At 37.3% G+C, this 22,172-nt stretch overlaps 1 protein-coding gene across 1 annotated transcript in view; it reads right to left on the bottom strand.

Moving 5' to 3' along the window:
- LOC109679405 (ankyrin repeat domain-containing protein 26-like) overlaps window positions 1-21,656 on the bottom strand; it is a 73,709-nt gene extending 52,053 nt beyond the window's left edge. Inside the window, 3 exon segments of the mRNA XM_074055407.1 lie at window positions 3,155-3,296; window positions 3,909-4,067; window positions 21,444-21,656. Coding sequence (XP_073911508.1) covers window positions 3,155-3,296; window positions 3,909-4,067; window positions 21,444-21,656 — 514 coding nt within the window.
- Between the last annotated feature and the right edge of the window lie 516 nt (window positions 21,657-22,172).

Genomic DNA, 22,172 nt, shown 5'->3' with positions numbered 1-22,172 from the left:
GTGGGGCCTTTAGAAAGTGATTAGGTAAAGAGATTAGATCCATACCAGTGCTCTTAAAATGGACCCATTTGTTAAACATGGTATTGGAAATTATTTGAAAACATATAAATGTAGTATTGGAAATTATTTGAAAATATTTACAATGTGACAATTAATAAATATGATTAATGACTGAAAGAAAACAAAGACCCTACAGAACTCATTAACTATTTCTGTCATGTGAGGCAACAAGAAATTGACCAGGAAGCAGACCCTAACCAGACATTACATCTTCATTTGGACTTCCTGGTCTCTAGGCTTTGGAGGAAAAATTATGCTATTTATGAGCTAGATTATGGTATTTGTTAGCATGTATCCAAACATACTACCAAAGGTAGAATCAATTAAGTAGAAAACAGAGAAAGATACTGAAATCAAACACTTAGAGAACCTCCACAGAAATGATAAACCTCTATCCAGCTTTCATGCAAAAAAAACCTCATGCAAGTAAAGAACATAACAGTGGTTCCAAGAGAGGTGTGGAAGAGGGGGATGGAGAGAGGATGACTAAATGATACAGGGTGGCAGTTGGATCAGAAGGATAATGTCTAATATTCCATAGATACTTACTTCCAAAGATAGTAAGTGATAATAATTAATTCAATATTTCAAAATAGCTAGTGGAATTGGAAGTTTCCCAAAACAAATTATTGATTAATGTCTGAAGTGACAGACATACAGTAACTCTGACCTAAACTTTGCATATTGTATATATGTGATGAAGCATAACAGTGTACTCCATAAATATGTTCAATTACTGTGTGTCAATTAAAAATAAAACATATTTTTAAAAAGAAAAACCTACTACTTTATCAAAATATCTTTAAAATAAATTTAATAAAATAGGGAAAGTTTAAAACAATAAAAACTAGGACTCAGGATGCTGCTCCATGGTTGAGTGCTTGCCTTGCATGAGCAGCACCCTGGGTTCAATCCCCAGAACTACAAAAAACACTATAAACTATGAAATATTCTTGACAAAATTAAATGCAACATATGTAAACACAGGTATACACATTGTTCAGGAGCTCCAAAAGTTATTATTAAGATGTTAATTCTTCTCAATGTAATTCTCCAGGGGACAGCAGGTTTTCCATTTTTAATTGACAAGGTGATTCTAAAATTCATATGATGGTTTGGGAATTGCCCTCAGTGAAAGAGCACTTGAGGAGCATGAAAAAGGCCTGAGTTCAATCCTCAGCACCACAGAAAAAAACAAAAACAATCAAACGAACAAAAAACTATGGAAATAAAGGATCTAGAACCCTTAAATAACCACTGGAAAAGAACAAAATGGTATGGATAATGGGTTTATTTGAAGTATTATAAACCTATGCTACTTAAAACATCATGGTATTGGTAAAATGAAAGATAAATCAGTCAATAGAATACAACAGAAAATGCAGAAATACACCCAATACATGAATAGTCAAAATATTTTTGATGAAGTCATGAGGTCAGTGCAGTGAAAAATGGATAGCTTTTTCACTTTATTGTGCTGCCACAGCTGGATCATATCTACAAAATGAACTTGGATCCATATATCATCCCAACACAAAAATGAGCTCAAAATAGATCCTATATCCAAACTTATAGTCTGAATCTATAAAACTTCTTGGAGAAAGCATAGGAAAAAATCTTCTAAACTTGTGTTAGGTGAAGATTTCATACATATGATACAAAAATCAAAAATTATAATTGAACAAATATATAAATTGGACTTCATTAAAATCTGAAACTCTTTTTCATAAGATATAATGAAAGCTATAGATGTAGCTCAATGGAAGCATGCTTGCCTAGCATGCATAATACCCTGAGTTCAATCCCTGACACAGGGAACAAAAATTGATGAAAGAAAGATAAAGATAATCAAGGGCCAGGGTGTGGCTCAAGTGGTAGAATGCATGCCATCAAGCATTGAAGCTGTAAGTTCATATTCCATACTGCCAAAAATAATCAATTCACAAACTGGGGGAAAATGTCTGCAAGAATATAGCTGATAAAGAAATGGTATCCAGGTTATATAACAAAGTCTTAAAGCCCAACAAATCATAAACAATCTAATTCTTAAATGCCAGAGGATTTGCAAAAACAGTTCACCAAAGAAGATATACAATGGAAAATAAGCACATAGAAATATGCTCAATAATACTAGGGATCAATATATTGCATATTAAAACCATATTTATGTGCACAATGCACACCCATTAGAAAGACTATTTAAAAAGCTGAGGATACTATGTGTTTGTAAAGATAGTGGGGAATTGGAACTCCTGTATACTGCTGATGGGAATGTAAAATTTTACACATTGTTTGGAAAAGTTCTCAGTCCATTCACAAGGGAATACATCCACAAAGGCTGGTGGATTTGTTAACCATTTTCATTATGGTGATTAAATATATGTTTGACCCATGTTGAAGGTTATCAAATTGCTCACTTAATACAGTTGCAGTTTATTATATATCACTTATACCTCAGTAAAGCTACTGAAAACAAAAAGCTAGGTTGCAAGAACACACATAAGACAGAGGCTGGGACACAGAGATGGAGGATAAAGTTGGAGGAGTGACATCTTTAAACTTATAGCGATGAGAAAGGATAGCTGGTTTTTAATCAATGGGTTAGCATGATCATATATGAAATTTAAAAAATTTATAATTATAGTTGCAGGGTAGATCATGATTTCAGGAGGAGAGGTAGAAGGGGAAAGAGTTTTAAGGTTACTACAGGATTCTAGGTAAAAATGATAGAAACTGACCTGATCATGGTAAAGAAGAGTGCGAGAAGCAGAGTCAACAAAAATCCTGGGAGTTTCACTCACACTGAGAAAAGTGCAATGGGAATTAAAATTTCTCTTTGGCTGGAAACAATAGGTGTTTTTTTAGCATTCTTTGTTTTTGTAATGCTGGGGACAAACCTAGGGCTTTCTAGCAGATGCTAGGCAAGCACTTCACCACTGAACTACATCCCCAGGTCTCCCTTGTATTCTACTTTAATATAAAGCACATACCTGTGTGAACAGTACTATAACACATCAATATTATATGGTGCAGTGAGGAAATATGTGCACACATTTCTATAATATATCTAAAAAGCCTTATGCAACAGTCTTACCTTTACACTCCATCCCAAGTTTCTCTAATAGAACCAAAATAGTCTCATAGTCAGCATCAGTCACCTCACAGTTCTCTGAGCTTATTTCAGATGACAGCATTAAGTCATCATGGTCCTCCATAGCAATTATTTCTTTTTTGACCTATAAAATAAATAATGTTGTTTCAAAGTGTTCCCTATAATATTTATATCACATGCTAAATGTATAGAGTGTCAATTATCCATATTTTTATACAAGCAAAGGCACAGGCATTCTGAAAAGAGCTGATTTGGGTCAAAAGGATACCTTTACCCATGGCTACTATTTCTTAATCCCTTTTTCAAAGGGATCATAGATTCTATAGCTTTAATTTTACTTTTTATAATATCCTCAATACACACCATTCATATATTTAGCTGTTTATTCATCCATCAGCTAATACTCAGCTCACAATTCATGCTAGTGACACTGTTGGTTCGTTAGACTTTATAACCTAAAAGTATTAATCTGAGTTGGATTGTCAATACTTTACTTTCTGTTACACATACACAAAATCCTTCCTTTGTCCCCAAAATCCACTCCACCGCTAAGTTGATACACCTGATAGTTTGGAACATCTTGCGAAGTCATAATCATGACTTTGCAGTCATAATATTGTAAGACTGCTTCAGGGCACAGCTCTCCTTTGGCGTCCTCTCAGCCATTTTACGTTGTCTTTGTCTCGGAGACCCCACATCTGTTGCCGCCTTACCTCTTCCATTGTGGGACACCTACTGGTCTTGGTGGACTTGCCCTGCACTTCCAGTGCCGCCCGGTTGGCGGTTTCGGCGGTTTCAGCAGTTTCTCTGTTTTTGCGGTTTTGCCATCTGCAGCCTGGGCGCCCTGAGTCTCTGACTCCCTAGGCATTCTGAGGTTGTGGCTACCGTCCCTGGGCTAAAGTGGATGAAAGCAGCAAATCCGTAAAATCCTTCAGCATTTTCTTATTATCAAGAAATATCATAGTACCTTTCCCATGAGTCCATTATTTGTGTGCTTTTGTGGGCATTTGGGTACATTTGTTAGGGTATTTGTGGGGAGTGCGTGGCACGTGAGTGTTGTATTCTTTTCCTACTGGTTTCTTGATGTACAATCTCGGCTCCCCTTTCTGTCAAGTCCCCATAAGTAAACGTTTTGTATCTATTTGAAGCAAGTTGCTGCATTTGTTTTAAAAATCCTTTCTTGCTTACTCAAGGCTATTATCCCAGTAATTTAATCTCTGACAGTGAAACGTTTTGTTCTCCATTGGATTATTTCCATCCACATGCGTATGTGTTTCATAGTTTACAGAAACAAAAGTAGGGCAAACTTGGTGGCTTGAAAGAGAAATTTATTTCACAGCTCTGGGTTGGGGCCTCCTGGAGGCTCTAGGGAGAATGTGGATTCTTCTCCCAGCTCCTGGTGGATGCTGGCAGCCTTAGTGTCCTTGGCTTGCACACTCATCACTCCAACATCTCCTGTATCACATGACATAGTCTTATATGTGTGTTCTGTCTTCTAACTAGATGCTTCAATGCAATATTTATAGTTCCCTGGATCTGCTTTTGATGCATTTCAACTTTGTAAGTTTCATTGTAGTTTTGCCATCATTTTTATTTTTCTTTTTTAAAGTTTTAGCAAGGATTTATTTTGGTGTAACAGGATAAAGTATAGATAAGGTGGGGGCAGAGAGAAAAGAGAGAAAAATTTCCTGCTCCCCATGCAGGAAACAGGAGCAAAGACTCTGGCATCATTTTTCTTAACATTGATTTTACTTAAAATAATAAGTCATGATTAAACAATATAATTTGCAATGAGGCATTTGGTTTAAGTAATTTCTGTGGGGATTCAGAAATAACACAGGGTCTAGCTATGTAGACCAAGCTAGCCTCAAACTCCCAATCTTTCTGCCTCTACCTCCCCAGTGCTGGGATTACAGCTGTGCACCTTATGGTAACATCTAATTTTCATAATGTACATATTTACTATTTCACCAACAGTTCCCAAAAGAGCATCATGTTTTTCCTTAAAATAAATTTCAGTGACATTAGAATCAAATGATCTTTTCAAACTCATTTGACTATGATTTAAAATGTGTTTTCAACTAACTGTAGTCTTTCATTGAAACAAAAAATTATGTACAGTCCTTAGTTGAAGGAAAACTTTCCAGTGCCACCAAAAGATATTTTTGCTGTATTGGTCACAAAATTTGAAGAATGTATATGCATAAAAAGTCTTAAAATTTTCATTTTTGAGAATGATATGTTTTCTGATGCATTATTTGATTTGTGTACAATTGGCTCTGTGTGTGTATGTTTAAATTGTTTTGTGAATAGTCTCTTAAGTGTATGATCTTTTACCTGCAGAGTCCTCTACTGGCAAACTTCCTAAAAAATGTTCACATGTAGAAATATTTGCATTATGGGAATACATAATAACACCAGTAATTGTTATCTGCTTGCACTAGGGATTGTTTTCAAAATAATTAAGAAATAATTAGCTTTTATAAACCTTGTGCAAAATGATTTAATTTTAATAAAACATCATTTTTAATTTTTTGTTTTAGTACATGATAGATTATGTCATTTGATTTAGTGTATATTTTACATAAATATGGTAGCAGGATACCATGAACTTTTTCTATGATTTCTTCCAAATTAAAAAATTCATTATCAGGCTCTTAAAATTTTTCGATGGTCCTCTGAACACTAGATACTATATTTCAAAGCTTGGATTGTGATTATGTCATGAGCAACTGCAGACCTACATTTCCTCATTTTCTGTAAACTTGCTAATTAATTACATTTGTAAATCTGGTGTTAACTTTCAGTGCTCAGCAATATTGATATGCTTCTCACTTAACTCATGTTCAAGAGTATGTGTGGAATGTTGCTAGCTTTTGCATGCATTTTTATCCCTTCACCTTCACTGGACTGTTTTCATTCTTTCCGACATGTTGTTCTTCAGACCCCGACGAGTTTGAAATTTAGACAAAATATACAATTTTTTTCGGATAAAAGCTATCAAAAGCTGAAAGCAAATCAATTCTTCCTCCTTTCTATGTTACATGCTCTTTTTTGAAAACTTTTAGATGTTTCGGAGGTTATTATTTTTCACTATAATGCACGTAACTGATTTTTATCCTTTTTGGTCTTTTGTGAACACTTTTCATCTATTTGTTCTATTACACTTTAATTCTGAGAAATGGTTCTCCTTTTTTCCAGTATTTCCTGCTGCCCATTTTATTTTTTCTCTCCCTCTGGACTTCTTGTTACTTCACTGTTGGTATTTACGTGATTTTTCTACATATCATTTAACTTTTATTTTTCATTCTCTGTCATTTTTTCCTCTATCACTTCTCCTTCATCTCTTCTGCTGTTTTCTAGCAGAATATCTCAGTCTTGTATGTCATATATTAAGGGCATATATTGGCTTAATATGGTGGAAGGCGAGAGTAGAATTTAAATTTTTTTCTAAATATGTTGTCTCACTGTTTCCTGTGCCTTTCCTCTTCTCAGTCCCCAGCATGAAGGCCCACTCATGTGCACCTGTCTAAAATCCTTTCTTGCTATGTGAACTTCCTACAGCAGCACCAGTGAATAGATTTAGGACCCACCAGAGTCCATCATGAACTCAGCTTAACTTGATTGTCTCTGAAAAGACATATTTTGAAATGATGTCACATTTACAGGTACAACGGGTTAGCACTTATATATTTTTGGGGGAAGATACAGTTTAACCCACAATGACAGAACTAGGCAACAGGAAACCCACGTTATTCCTCTTTATTTTTGCCCCTCCATCCATATCCCATGGTCAGCCATATATTTTTAAATTCTTTAGGACAAAACATGTTCTGGATCTTAATCAGCTTTGGAGAGAGAGGGAAACAGAGGAACAAAAGCTTACGCTAGTCTTATTCTGGCATGGCTTTGGGAATAATAATATATATTAAGGACATATATTATTTTAATATGAGGGAAAGTGAGACCAGGCTTTCAATTTTTTAATGTATCGTCTCACTGCTGTTTCTGTCTTTTTCCCCCAGTTTTCCCATTATAAATGTCCCATACATAATTCAGCCTCCAGTTAGGGATTTCTCACCTTATTAAATGTCATTTGTTGTAAAGTATGCTTCCTTCTATATTTTTAAGACTCCCAGAGGTGATGTTGGGATTCACCATCTTCATAGTAATTGATAATGCATCCATATAAATTTGAAATCTTTTCATTTATTGCCAACCTCACTTGCACAAAATGCTATAAATTCCATTGATAAAAATGCCAAACTTGGAGGGCAAATAATATAGAAAGAAAGCAAGATTTCTACCAAAATTGATCTATGTTGAAATTCTAACCTTAATACTAACTATCTTTTTTTATTCATTTATTCATATGTGCATACAGCTGGGCCATTTCTCCCCCTTGCTGCCCACCCTCTCCCTCTTCTCTCCACCCACATGTTCTGCTCTCTTCTTCAATTTTGTCGAAGAGAAAACATAAGCAATAATAAGAAAGACATAGGGTTTTTGCTAGTTTGAGGTAAGGATAGCTATTTAGAGAGATTCCTAGCATTGCTTCCATGCACATATGTATTAAGACTCAAATAGGTCCATATCTACCAGACCTCTTCCCGGTCGCCTTCCCATAGTGGCCCCTGTTAGTTTAAGATTACTACATTAGCTACTCTACAGTGGGCACATCAAACACTTTCAAGTTTTGGGTTTCCCACCTTTTCCGATTCCTCATGTATGCGTTCTACCCTTAGCATGTGACCCACGTCCAATAATATTCCTGCATTTGTTTTAGGTCTAAAGTCCGCATATGAGGGAGAACATACAATTTTTGGCCTTCTGATCCTGGCTAACTTCGCTTAAGATGATGTTCTCCAGTTCCATCCATTTACGTGCAAATGACAAGATTTCACTCCTTTTAGTAGCTGAGTAAAATTCCATTAACACTCACTACCTTTATGAGTTGTTTTGTGACTAACTACTCTGAGCCCAGTTTAATCATGTGTAATATGGGAATAATGATATGTGTAAATGACATACTTTAACTTAGAAACAATGGATCCTTTACTATTATGATTATCTTTCTTGGATTTAAATAACTTGGTGCAATTTTCATTATTTTAAGTAATTTAACTCAAATGAGTGAAAAGTGCAATTGGACCTTCTGTAAGTTTCTTAATGTACCCTGAGATAATTGCTAAAGTATCAGAATAAAACAGGTAGAGTCTATGAATTTAATTGAATAGCTTAATTTTTTGTTAACTAAATAGTGTGGGTTTTTCTCTGTCTCTTGACATTTTATTTACTGGGAAAAACTAAAATTTTCAAGTATAATTTGGAAGCTAGGCTTATAACAAAACAAACCCAGTACAGCACCTGTTAGCCACTAGTGACAAATTGGCAAGTGTTCCTGAAATCTCATAAAAAGTGACTGCTCCATTCACTATTGTCACATAAACCAAAAGGAAAACTTAGTGGCAAAATAGCATGTGATAAAATTGAAAGAATGGTACTAAAATTTCTACCAACAGGAGAATCTGTTGTATGGTATGCTTTGCCTATTCCATCAAGTAAGACAAAGTAGTAATTAATGGCAGAGATGAAATGATCAGAAGGATTACCAAATTTCTAAAGGTGGTAAGAAATTTACGGTCCCCATAGTGAGGGAGTCCCGATGATGGTACCCATGCTTGGTAATTTGGTAGCAGGATGTACAAGACTCAGCACATACTTATACTGATGGCATGATTGATTACAGCAGACTCTTGGAGGGAAATCTGCAGGAATCCAGGTCCATGCTTACATGAGTCTTCTCCATTTCGAGTCACGTGGGGCATTCCTAATTCCTCTGGCAATGAATTGTGACAACATGAGTAAAATATCTACCAGGACCAGACACCAGGGGCTCAAGCCTGTAGTCAGCTCCTCAGGAGGCAGAGATCAGGAGGATGGTTGTTTGAAGCTAGCCCAGGCAAACAGTTCTTCTAGATCGTATCTTGAAAAACTCTTCACAAAAAATAGGGCTGGTGAAGTGGCTCAAGTTGAAGGCCTTGTATTCGAGCCCCAGTGCTACAAAAAAAAATGTCTACCAGGAAAAACCAGCAGAAACTTGGTACCCAGAGTTTTACTGAAGACTGATTACTAGGTGCCCTTTGCATGACATGTACCAAAATTCCAGACTCTTACAAGACAAGCAGATATTCAGCTTGAAACATTTTTTATAAACAGTATATAAACACTTTGCATCATAGGTGAATGGTAGGAAATTTCCTAAAGGCTAACTTCTAAGATGCCAGGCTAGGGCCAACTTTGCAGCAGGACTTACTGAGAACAGGTTTTCTAAGTCTCATGCCTGCTGTTAGTAAATCTCTGAACCTCAGAGAATTTAGCACATGGTGTTAGAAACCAAAATTCTCTTTTATCTGAATTTCTCTTTGCATAATTATTCAGAATTGAATTACAAATGTACCAAATATTAAATGATAATAATGATGAAGGGCACAGATATAAAAAGAATATAATTCATCAATCTGCTAAAATACAAGCTTGTTCAAAGTTTGAGGGATTACTTCATAAAATTAAAAAAAAATTTCTACTCAACATTTCTACTTTCCCTTTTCAAGTTCAAGGCAGAGTTGAAGAAGACTCTACATTCTGCATCAAACATTTGTGGACTCACCATTCCTCTGTTAAATGCCTATCACCACAGAAATGGTAAGAGTCATGAGCATCCATTACTGGCCGGTAAGGTCAAATACCCCAAAATGCGGAGGGTAAGGATGGAATTATCAGGGTAAGGGAATGTTTGAAGAGGAACAGCACTGTGTTAACTAGGAGTAAGTATTTTAGAAAGATGAAAATATTGGGTATTGTGACAAGTTCCATAAAGCTAATACTGGAATTAAGGACACAGGGTGATGGGAGCTAACTAGAAATGTGTATTAAAAGAGGGGGTTGAAAGGAGTCCTGACTTTAGATCTAGGGCAAATGCAGCAATGTGGTTGGAATGGGACCACATGACAAGGGGAGAATACATACGGGAGATATAGAAATAGGTAGAAAACCCAAAACATGAAAGCATTGGATGTCCCCACTCCAGAGGAACTAATACAGAAACCTTAAAGCAACAGAGGTTAACATGAGAAGGGGATCAGTAACCAGGGTAAAAATCAGTTAGAGATGAATCAACATGGGTCGTAACACATGTACACGAAAGCAATGTTAGGAATCTCTCTGTGTAGGTGTCCTTAATTCAACTAGCAAAAATGCTTTGTCTTTCTTATTATGCTTGTCTCTTTTCTTCAACAAAATTAGTGATAAGGGCAGAATAGGACCTGCCTGGAACTGAGGGGGAAAGGAGGGAGAGGGTGGGGGAGGGGGCAGTGGGGAGAAATGACCCAATGTATGCACATGTGAATAAATGAATTTAAAAAAAAAGAACTGTAATTGAGAGCAAAATTTGCCTGAAAACTACAAAAAGAGTAAAAACGGTCTCACTTAAAAATTTTTAAAGAAAAAAAAAGAAAGGAGTCCTGAACTAGTTGCTGCTTTTTGTTTGTTTTTTTAATTGTAGGAACTGGCAAACTTCAAAGTTTTTGTTGAAAAATACTAAAATAATTTCATGCCCTGGGATGATCTCTATAGAGTCTTTATCATCTCTTTGGCATATAGGATGGTTGAGTCACCTACCTGCACCTCAATTAACAGAGGGTGGATAAGAGTCCCTCGTGTGCTAGGGAACCAAAAGTTGTTGACTGATGTGGAGGTATGGCCCAGGGAAGCAGTCCTCTCACCACCATCTCTTTTTCCAACTCACTGCTGTTCTTCCTATGTACATACAGGTTAGGGCAGTGTTAGAAGTGACTATTAAAGCAGCCATGGAGGTTCAGTAGAATAGTTGGAAACAAGCCTAAGCTGAAGGGAAGTGATCGAGACTCCATTTAGCTTGCTTTCTATGAGCACAGACATAGTGCCAGCTCTTGGTCATTTAAGCCCATATTTATTTCAGAAATTTTTGCCTTTATAGGCTGAAATTTTAAAGGTTGGAGATTGCCATTGGACAGTGCAGAACAGGAAGCTTGAAAGAAGAACAAGATGGCAAAAAGTTATTTAAATAGTACTTAGGGAAACAGAGGTAAAACTACTAGGAATGCTTTTCTAGCCATCTTTCCCACTGAGTATCTGAGAGCCTAGGAATGGTTATCAGTTTTAGTTTTTAGTGGTACTGAGAGTTTGAACTCAGGGCATTGTGTTTATAAGGCAGATCCTCTACCTGCATGAGCCATGCTTCCATCTCTTTTTTGTTTCAGTTCTTTTTCACACTTTTTGCTTGGGATTGGTCTTGACCTGTAATCCTTCTATGCTTCCCACAGAGCTGGGATTACAGGCATGACCCAGCATAGTTGGCCTTCCTATGGAAGGTTTTAAGTGCTTACTAGTTTATGTGGATATGTAAAGGCAGGACCTATATAAGAAAAGTAATTGGATTTAAAAATGTTAATGTTTTGATCTCTCTTATAAGAGTGTTCCCAATAATATATACATTTGTTCTTTTATTCTGTACATTTAGCTTTCAATCATTTTAAGAATTTCAAAGGACTTCCTGTAGTGTTTTAGGTGAAGGAAAACAATTATTTTTGGTAATATAAATTCTTTATAAGAATTTCTGTTCAGATGTTTTAAAAATATTTAGCCAACACATTCAAGTTATTTGCACCAAAGATTAGTCTAGTTCAGAAATAAAATTCTTATTGACTTTTTTTCCAAATCAGAACTATGATGCTTTTATTCTTAAGAGATAAATTCAAATTATTGAAGATACTGGATAGGTCAATGAGATTTGTCACAAAGAAAAATAACCCTCATTTGTACTATCCATGTTGTGAAAATACTGTTACCATTTTCATTACAAAAAAAGCCTCAGCCTCACTTGATCATTTTTCCCCCTTGATGATTTACTTGTTTCACTGTAGTTTCCAGGTCTGAACTTGGTGTTCTTTTCTTCCACTAGTTTCTAGAAAGAAGTATATTGTGATGATTTGACTTGATCAAATTTATAATTTTCACAGTTTTCTTCCATAGCAAACTGATTGCCAGGCACATAGCTGCTTGTTTTTCTGATTCTGTGAACAAAGAGCAGTATGTGAATTGGCATTTAGGAAGCACTGTGTTTATATTACTATATTAAATCACTGTGCTGGCCCTTCTCTGAACTAATCAACTAGTCTTTGATCTATTTTTGTCAATCGGATATGTGGACGTACATAATTGTAATTGTGTAAATTTTCTGAGCTTAAATGGTAACAAGCAAACATCAATGGAAGTTATTAGAAGACCACTGACAAGACTCAACTCTGCAGTGTTTTTATGATCTTGACAGTTGATTTGTCCCTTCTTGCATGAAGTGCAATGTCTCCTACACCCTTGACCAAAGAACCTGTCTCGTCTGCCTGGGAAGGTTGTCTTCTTTGAGCTCACAACTTCTAGTAGCAGTGCAAATGGAGCAGTGAGGGCAGAAGGTACACCTACCTTGTTATCCACATAAGCTAAGTCAACCCTGGTGACCAATGTCATAACATAGATTGCAGCCAGATCATCCTCACATCCTTATACAACCTTATGTAGCAGTGAGTGGACTTGATTTCTCCTACAGTCATATTCTTGCTGCAAACTTTTTGTTGTTAACCCCAGTTTTTTACTATAATTTAAAATACATTACTTTGTACACATTAATGGGATTCACTGTGCTATTTCCACACATGCATACATCATGCACTGGTTATGCCCATCCACCTTTCTTGAACTTCTGACAATTTTGACAATAGGTGAACAAAATCTTATTGTCTTTGACTTTGACAGTGCTAAATCTCTGATGGAAACAGACTGCAGATAGTACTTTAAGACTTGATCTCCATTTCTAATGGAGACACTTACCATGCATCCCTAAAGTTCATAAATGATGTTTGAATTGAAAGTGTACCAATTAAATTAAATCTAAAAATGTTTGGGGGTCTTATGAAATAAATAAGAATAGTTCTACTGGGAGATTATTTTTATAGGCTGTATTCTCATATATGCTTAGGCATATCTGATACTGATTAAAATAAGTCAAATCACTAGGTTTTGTATTGTAATAGCCTTCACTGTTACAAAATACATTTTTGTTTTTTTCGCCTTTCTTATAATCTTAGTACAACCCTGGAGGGTCAGTCTTCACAGGAATTTGTTCTGATGGTTTAAGTGACTAAACATATTAAGGGCTATCTTGGTAGATTTCAGATTCCTGTTGGTGTAGATTTGTTCAATATTAAAGGATTCTTTTCTCTTTGTGGATATGAACATTTTTATCAGGAATATATCTGTCATTCAAAAGACGTAATTGCTTTTTCCTGTAAAGAGGACTTTAGGCACACAAAATAAGTCATTCTACTAAAAACGGAGATCAAACTTAAAAGATGATTTCATTCAGTAAAGATGTAATTAAACAGGTATTTTAAAGCTATTTAAAATCTTGATAAAAATTAAAACATATCAAGCTGGAGTGTAGTTCAAATACCTTTGAGCTAGTATATGGCACCAATAAAAACAAGATCAAACACTTTTAAAATAATTTCTCTACCCTCACATTAAATGTTAAGTATTTCTGATAGAGTGAACTTGGATCTTCTAGATTTTTGAGTTTCAGTGAACATGTTTTAAGATAAGAAACAGTAAACATAAAGTCTATATATATTATTTTGACAAGTTAAAGATTTTCAAAAGATCACCTTCATAAATATCTGGAGAGAATTTTTGCTCTAGCAAATGCCTCTTCAGCTGAATTTTCATAATGGGGGTCACATGTAATAAGATAATTAGGGATTGGTTACATTTTGTAGACATACACTGTGTTGGGTTTTACTTTTATTGAAGTAATATTCCTTAAGGTCAATACTCTTCATGGAATAATTCCTCACTACTTAACTAATTTGGGATACCGCCCTTATTTTATTTTGGTCCTTTATGTGTTTCAGTCTGTATCTGGTTATTCTATTTCACTTCAATAGGTTTTCCAGGTTATCTTTTTGATCTGTCCAGCATGGTGAATTTACTCCTAATGCCTATGAATTCTCTTGCAAGCAAAATTTCCTCTGTTTATAGAATACTTGGTTGTGGGCTGAAAGGTTGGGAATCAGTTAGTGTGGTGGTTATCAAGTGTAAAGCACCAATTTTTTATTTTTAACTAAAATAAAGTATTTTATAACTTATATTGTACATTAAAATCCATGTGTGGAGCTGCCTTGATTATTAGTTGAGAAATTTGTAACCTACATCTTTTCCCCCATTGAAAGTGGGCTTTTACATCTTTTGAATAACATCAGGGTTTTTTTAAAGGAGTTCAGCTCTTGCACTTTGTAGAGCATGTTGTTCTGGAGATATCATAAAGGATACTAGAGAAGAATGTTCGAAGAGAACTAGCCATTGAAGATTTTTGTGTTCCTTGAGCTCAGCTAGGAACTTTTCTTCACTTTAATGCTGTTCAAGAAGCCACTGAGAAAATGTGATAAAGATGTTGACAGCAGCTCCTGTTTATTAATGATGAGCCTTAATATTTTATCCACTTAATATTTTTAACATGTTCATTTCATTGCAAAACAGAGAGGCATATATTAGGTGCTGCATACCCATTCTTTAGCTCTTGGTAAATATAACCATCTTAGGATAAAAGCCTGCCTCCATTTCTACTACATCATTCTGTACATTCAAGAGACTGCTTTTTGCCTCCACAGTTTCTCTTGCCATTGCTTACCTTCCTGATTAAGGTTAGTAGCTATTGCTCTGTCTCTTACTTACAACTTACTGCACTTAATGGTAGCTACAGTAGCATGCTGAAAGGTAGGATTTAGATGGCTCCCCTGCAGTGTGAGGTGCAGTTCAGATTTACATTGTATTTGGTTGAACTACATATTACTCTATATTTTAAATAAAGTACAAATTTCAAAATAAGTGGAAATAAGCTCTCTCAGACAATTAACTGCTAAATATTAAAGCAAATAAAGGGTTTTAGCCTTTATAGCTGACTTTGAATCCTAATTGGCCCTATAATTGGTTTAATGTCATAAAAATACAATCACTTTTTTAAAGAACAGGAATGGGACATATCTGTAAGAGTATTTGGAGTTATCATTTTACTATGCCTTTATCTTTTGGTTGCATCATGGTAAAGAGAAATCAGATTGCTTATGAATCAATCATACATTGATACTGGAGAGTACTTTATGCAAATCTAGGGACTACTGACATGAAGTTAATTATAATCTGACACATAGATAGCTTCTAAAGATGAAAGTTTTGCACAGGTAAATGCACTTGCCTTCTGTTAACTCAACCCTGTCTTATAGATGTTAAGATAATCATGTAGATGATCTTCTAATGTTATTAAATAAACTACAGTATTATAATTACTTAATTTCTTTTGTATATTTATTTTAGAGTTCTTTAATAATTTGTTGTTATTAAGAAAGTGTAAGAAAGAAAATTATTTCTGTTGAGTTAAAGTACTTTAGTCATATGGGCACTTTTGGAAATAAAGCATACTTTAATTAAGAAAAAATTGAAGCATGTTATGAATGGCACTAAATAGTGCTGGTTATTTTACATTTAACGAAGCATAAAATTTGAAACTTCCTTATCTCATTTTATTAATACCATAAAATTAAATAGTGCTGTTCTGGGTGTTGATATATATGGTCTTTAGTGTTTATTTATCCTATGTTATAGTAAAATGTTTTTGTCCATTGTCTATATTTAGAGCATACAAATATCAAAACTAAGAAAAAATGCATAATTGCTTCTGCTTCGCAAATGTTTTCCTGAGTGATTTGTAAATACTATGGTTGCTTACAATATTAAATATGATTGAACATGTAGGTCATCTTTTTTCATTTAATGTGGAGTTACAGGTTCTCTAGACTTCTTTTAATAATGAAGTTATGGGGAATATGACATGAATGATGATATATATGAATACACGAATAAAAAAAGATAGAGATAATACCAGCACCAATCTTAGAGGGCTATAAAACATTAAATGGGGTAATATTTAGAAACTGTGCTTGGTAAATAAGTTATAAATGTTTATTAAACAAAAAATTCTATTATGATTAAGATAATAAAGATATTTTTGTTAAACTAAGTGCTTTGTATTCAAGAGGTAAATTCTGAAAGTATAGCTCTTTCAGAAATATTACCTATGGTCAATAAAGATATAAAATGGAAAAAAATTTCTATAGACTCCCAGTAAATTTTTCCATTGTGATGTCAGAAATTTGAATATCTGGAATCTGCCAGAATAGTGAATGTTCTCACTGGGAACACTTTCATCAAATTATGAGCCTTTTATTCTAGGAACTACTACTGTCTTGTACATACTATTGAATTTTCACAGAAGCAGGTTTCTGGAACTGAAAAACATTCCTCACTTGTTTCTTCTGTATTTTTTTGGTGCTTTCTCATTTTAGGTGTCATTAAAAATTAATACTGCTACATTTTAACAATGAATTCACTTTCTTAAGATGGAACAATTCCTGTTATAATACAAATATATATAGAAATGTCACAAGTATATTCTCTATATAGCTCTCTTCAACAATCAAAAGTGACTTTTTTTTTTCTTTATGAAAATCAGAGAATAGGAATCAGAGGGTTTGGAGTCTGGAAAGAGTGGCATGTGTGAGATGTGGGGAAAATGTGGAGGAGGGTGAATACAATGCAAATACTGTGCACACATGTGTGTAAATGGAAAAATGAGACCTGTAGAAAATATTCCAGGAACGGAGGACAGAGGATAAAGGAGCATGATGTTGGGGGTAAATTTAAGTATGATATATTTGATACATTGTAAGAACTTTTGTAAATGTCACAATGTACCCCCACAGAACAATAAAAAAAGGAAAAAAACACAAAAAATAAGTCAATTTGTCACATTTGTTAAAAAATTCATTCCTTTGGTTTAATAGCACTAACATAATTTTACCAAATACAGTGAAACAGCAATAGAAAATGAATTATTCTAAACAAGCTTTCTTTATAATTCATGTATATGAATCTTTATACTTTTGTCTTCTTTTTCCTTGAAACTTCTGAGTATCAACAACTTGTGTCTTAAAACTTATGTGCTGATCATGACATAGATTTATTCCTTTAACAAGTTCTGTGGCGGTGGAGGGAATGATCGTCTTACATTCTCTGCTGTCCATTAGTTATTAGATTATCTTGAACTCAGTACTTGAGATGAAATAAGTACACATTGATACATGTTCCCTGTTTTTCTTTTAAAATTTTTCCTTTGTTTAAGTAAATTTTTACTCTGCCTTATGCTATGATTGGGCCTTGTTTTTGTTTTCGTTCCTTGTGCTGGGCCATACCATTGCTATGTGAGGTTATGATTATATGCCCCTAGGTAGCACTGCCAAAACTATGGACCCGATTCTCCTTTCTTATCGGAGAATCCTTATTGAGGATTCCTCATGAGTAAAACCTTCTCATGGTTTTACTAGAGACCATGGGGTGCCAGCAGGTAGCAGTGCCGGGGGCCCCTGGGCCACCATGGCCAATTCCTCTCTAGAACACTACTCAATGTAGGCCCCAGGCCTCCCTCCCAAAGCCTCTGCTAGCAGCTGCAGGAGCCCAAGGTACAGGGGTGACTTTCTGGAACCACGTGTCACAAGGCAGGCCTCAGAGCACTCAGTCCAATGGCCTGACTCAGCCCAGCCCAGCCCCTGCTGGGGTCTTTGCAAACAGCAGCCCAGGACTGGGGTGTCAGGGAGGCCTGGCCTCTGCAGGCACAGTTTCCCCTTCCCTTCTTCACTTCTGTCTCCACCTTCTCCTATCCAGGAAGCACAAAATTGATCCCAGGGCTTTCTCCTCCTTCTCCTACCTCCTGAATTCTCAGATTCCATGTCCCCACTCACCCCAAGTGGCCCAGCCCACTCAGTTTGGTGAGGGTCCTCCTGTAGCGGTCCAATGTTTTCTGGATGAAAGTGGAAAGTTACTTGTGACCATCTCCTCAGGACATGACCAGCCTGGGCCGCCTGCACATCTCACTGACCAAGGTACCAGCAGACCCTGGATAGGCACCAGGATACTGAGAGAACAGGGACCACTGGACAGGTGAGTGGGGGGCCAGAGGCACATGCATGCAGCAGCACCTGGTGGCCTCTGAACTACCATGGCCTGCATGGTGGCTCTCTTTCACCCAGCTTCTCTTGGTTCAAGGTATCCACAGTCTCCTGCCACCTGCTGGGCATCTCCTTGCATGCATTAGTGTTGACTGCAGTCTGTGGCTGTGTGACACCAGTGCTCACTCAGAGACTCCACAGGCTCCTAGCTGTAGCTGAACACACTGTCTGCCCATATGCCTCCCTCCCCCGAACCCCAGTAGCAGCTGTAACATTTCTGCCCTTCTCAGCCACCAAGAAGGGAGACTAGGACACTGCTTCCCATGTTGTCTGGCAACCTAACACTAGTACCCAGCTACCCAATTCCTCACATAGTATCTAGCTTGTTCTACTCTGCAGAAAAGATAGAGAATAAAGTCTAATACTGTTTTTGTATGTGTATGCTTCATAATCACCTTAGGTAGGATGGGGGAAGTGTGTAGAAAGACTAAAGACTAATCTTAAACATTGCCTAAGTATTTAAGAGGAAAAAATGTGGACTGGCAGTGTGGCTCAAGCCATAAGAACACCTGCATAGAGAACATGAGGTCCTGAGTTCAAATCCCAATACCACCAAAACAATAAGCAAGAGAAAATAATACAAATATTCCTAGAAGATACTTGGGACCTTGCAATAGTTGGAGTCAAAATTTATGTAATCCTATGCTGGAAATTTGTACACTACAAAGCCCATTTTAAAATTCACTTACTAAGCTGTGTTGTTATTTGAATAATTTTGAGTTGAATTTTTTTTTTTTTGGAACACTGGGGTTTGAACTCAAGACCTCACATTTGCTAGGCAGGCTCTATACTACTTGACCTACATTTAAGAGCCCTGCATTTAAGTAATTTTGGAAACCTGGAATCATGGCTGACTCTCCTTCTTCCTAACCCCACCTTAAGTGGGATCCTCATCCTTTCTATGCACCTATTTCAATCTCACTCACCCTTTCCTCACTTGACTTTCTCTCCTAGTAACCCATTCCCACACTCCTTTTTCTGTACCTACAGGTCACTGGAAGACACCCACTGCTATTTGTTTACAACAAAGGCAGGGGATCACCATGGCCTCTAATGGGTATCTTTTCCCAACAGCCTGGCAACTCAGGAGGCCTCTCTCAGAGGGGTGGCCATGGAGTCTCTTATGCTAAACTGAAGTCCATCTTCCACAAACAGCCAGTGGAATCCCTAAATGTCCAGCACCCTCAACACGACCTTGAGCATAGGAAGTATTCAGTCTCTATGTAACAAATTGATGCCACCAATCCAGCAATTGCATCTCTAGTTACAAACTGAAGCCCACTATGTGTGTGATGAAACACAACTTATTTTAAGCAGATAAAATTAGAAAAGTGAAAAGAAATGTCCACCATTTTCTCTCTACTCAGACACAAATCATGCTATAGAATAGGCATTTTCAGCTTTCTCTTTCCTTTTAGAACTTATTATGTTGGTTTAAAGAGCATATAGACAATCTGGTTTTGCATGTACAACATTCAGAATGTAAACATTTATTCATCAATGATCCTTAAAAACACAAAAGGTAAAGCTAGCAGATTTTCTCCCTTGTCAGCTTGACAAAGTACACAAGAGCCTAATTCTCTTTCACTATTCCTAAGCATCATCACCCCAGAGTATCCATAAAAGATCCATGTATGCCATTTTCCCAATATATAATAAAAACACAATTTGTTAATATTCTTTATCTCAGAGCAAATCGGAGGATGTCCCCATGAACACCCAGCATACACTGAGTTAGGAAAACCAAGTCATCTTCCCCACTTGCATTCCTGAAGCACTCAGGACACAAATCATTGCACTTTGGCCAACAGATGGCAAATACCAAAGTCAACATGCTTTGTGCCAAACAGTTCTCTCTTACAAACAACATATCCACTGGTAGTCCAGATCAATTCTGGCGTGGGCTGTTGTCAAACACAGAGAGTAGATAAAATTATTTCACCAAATGCCTTTTCATTTCTGACACATTGCAGAGGAATGTACTTGACTGAAGTTCAGTTAAGCTATCACTCCACCAAGGAAAAAGGTACATCAACTCAACCCCCAAGATCAAACTGGGGCTCTGAAGTTCTGACACCATACAGAAGTCCAGAGAGAGAAAAGCAAGGTCCTGACATAAAAAGCTTTAATTCAGTGACTGACAGCAAGCTCTGTTTCAGTGTTTGATGGAGCCCTGCATGGAGCCTCTTCAATGCCAGAATTCTCAGCTCCTGAGTGGCTCAGAAATTGTGGGAGAAGTGTGTGCCTCTTCTAGCCACTTCCTTCTGGAGCCAAAGTCACTCTCCATCCTTGTACTGTGCCATTGATTGGGAAGAAGATGTTCCCATGGCACAGGCTCGCCAAAGCCTCAGGAAAAATGGAGTGGGGAGAGGACTAATGCAGCTCTGCTCAGTTGTGTTCTGTTGGGGGGAACCTTAAACTCATCTAACCATACAAAACTTCCTTTTCCCCACCCTCTGGTTCAGAGGCCTGGAGCAGGCTGGGACTATATTTTCAAGGCCCCTGGGACCTGGGATTCCAGTTGCATCAGGACAGGCTTCATCCTGGTCTCCCAGTCCCTATGTGTAACTTGGACATCACCATCCCACTTCAACCCACACAGGCTCCAGATACTGGAGGCTAGGCCCCAGTGGTGCTTCCCTCTTGCCCTGCAGTTCCTTGGCCTGAACCCTAGGAACAGGAGTGACATTTGGGAGCCATATGTCACAAGGCAGAGCTCCTGCACTCACCCCTCTATTCTGACACATCCCAGCTTATGCTGACAGCTTTGAAACCAGCAGTTCTGGGCTTGGCACACAAAGGAGTCTCAGCCCACAGCCTCACTTATCCTTCCCTGCCTCAACTCTGTCTCCGTCATCCCCTATCCAGAAAGCTCCAAATTGACCAGCACCTATACCCTTTCTCCTCCTCCTCCCTGACCCCCAATCACCCCATGTGACCCCTGCCATTCATCTTGCTGATGGTCTTCCGGAAGCTGATCAGGGCTTGCTAGATGAGTCTGAAAAGTTTCCTGTGGACATCTCTTCAGTGCACAACCAACCAAGGCTACCCCCAACTCTCACTGTCCTAGGCTTCAGCCACTCAGGCAGCAGTGCAAAGACCCTGGGAGTGGTGGAACCACTGGACAGGTGCACAGGCATCCAGGGGTGCAGGCAGGCAGTGACAGCAGGTGGATGCTGGGCTACAATGACTGCCTGGCTGCCCTCTCTCACCCCCAGTTTTGCTGGAAGCTTCAGGTTCCAGGCAACCACAAAATCCTGCCACTTGTTGGGCATCTCCTTGCACACAGGGGTGGCAGTGGCCAGGGCTATGTGGAGCCAATGTTAACTTACAGGCTGAAGTGGCTCCTAGCTGGAGCAGAATAGGCTGTCCAGCCCTTGGCCTCCCTTCCCAGGCCTCAGCTAACAGCAATTGGCTCTTCTCCCCAGGGCAGCCTCAGAGAACAGAGACTGGGGCACACCCTCTCTGCCACCTAGACACTTAACACTACAGGCATCCAGATACCCAATTCCTCAAAAAGCATCTAACTTTTTCTACTCTGCAGAAGAGATAAGAGAATAAAAGCTAAAACCATTTTTAGATGTATGTGCTTCATAACCACCTTACATAGGATGGGGAAAGTGTGAAGAAAGACTAAGACTAATCTTAATCATTACCTAACTATTTAAGAGGAAAAAACACGGGCTGTTATAGTGACATCAAACATTAATAGCACCTGACATAGCAGGATGAAGCACTGAGTGCAAACCTTAGTGCCACCAAGAAAACAACAAAAAAAGCAAGAGAAAATA

The sequence above is a fragment of the Castor canadensis genome, chromosome 15, assembly GCF_047511655.1.
Source record: "Castor canadensis chromosome 15, mCasCan1.hap1v2, whole genome shotgun sequence".
Lineage (NCBI taxonomy): Eukaryota > Metazoa > Chordata > Mammalia > Rodentia > Castoridae > Castor > Castor canadensis.
Note: the sequence above shows the minus strand (reverse complement) of the source record. Positions and strands in the feature narration are given on the sequence as shown.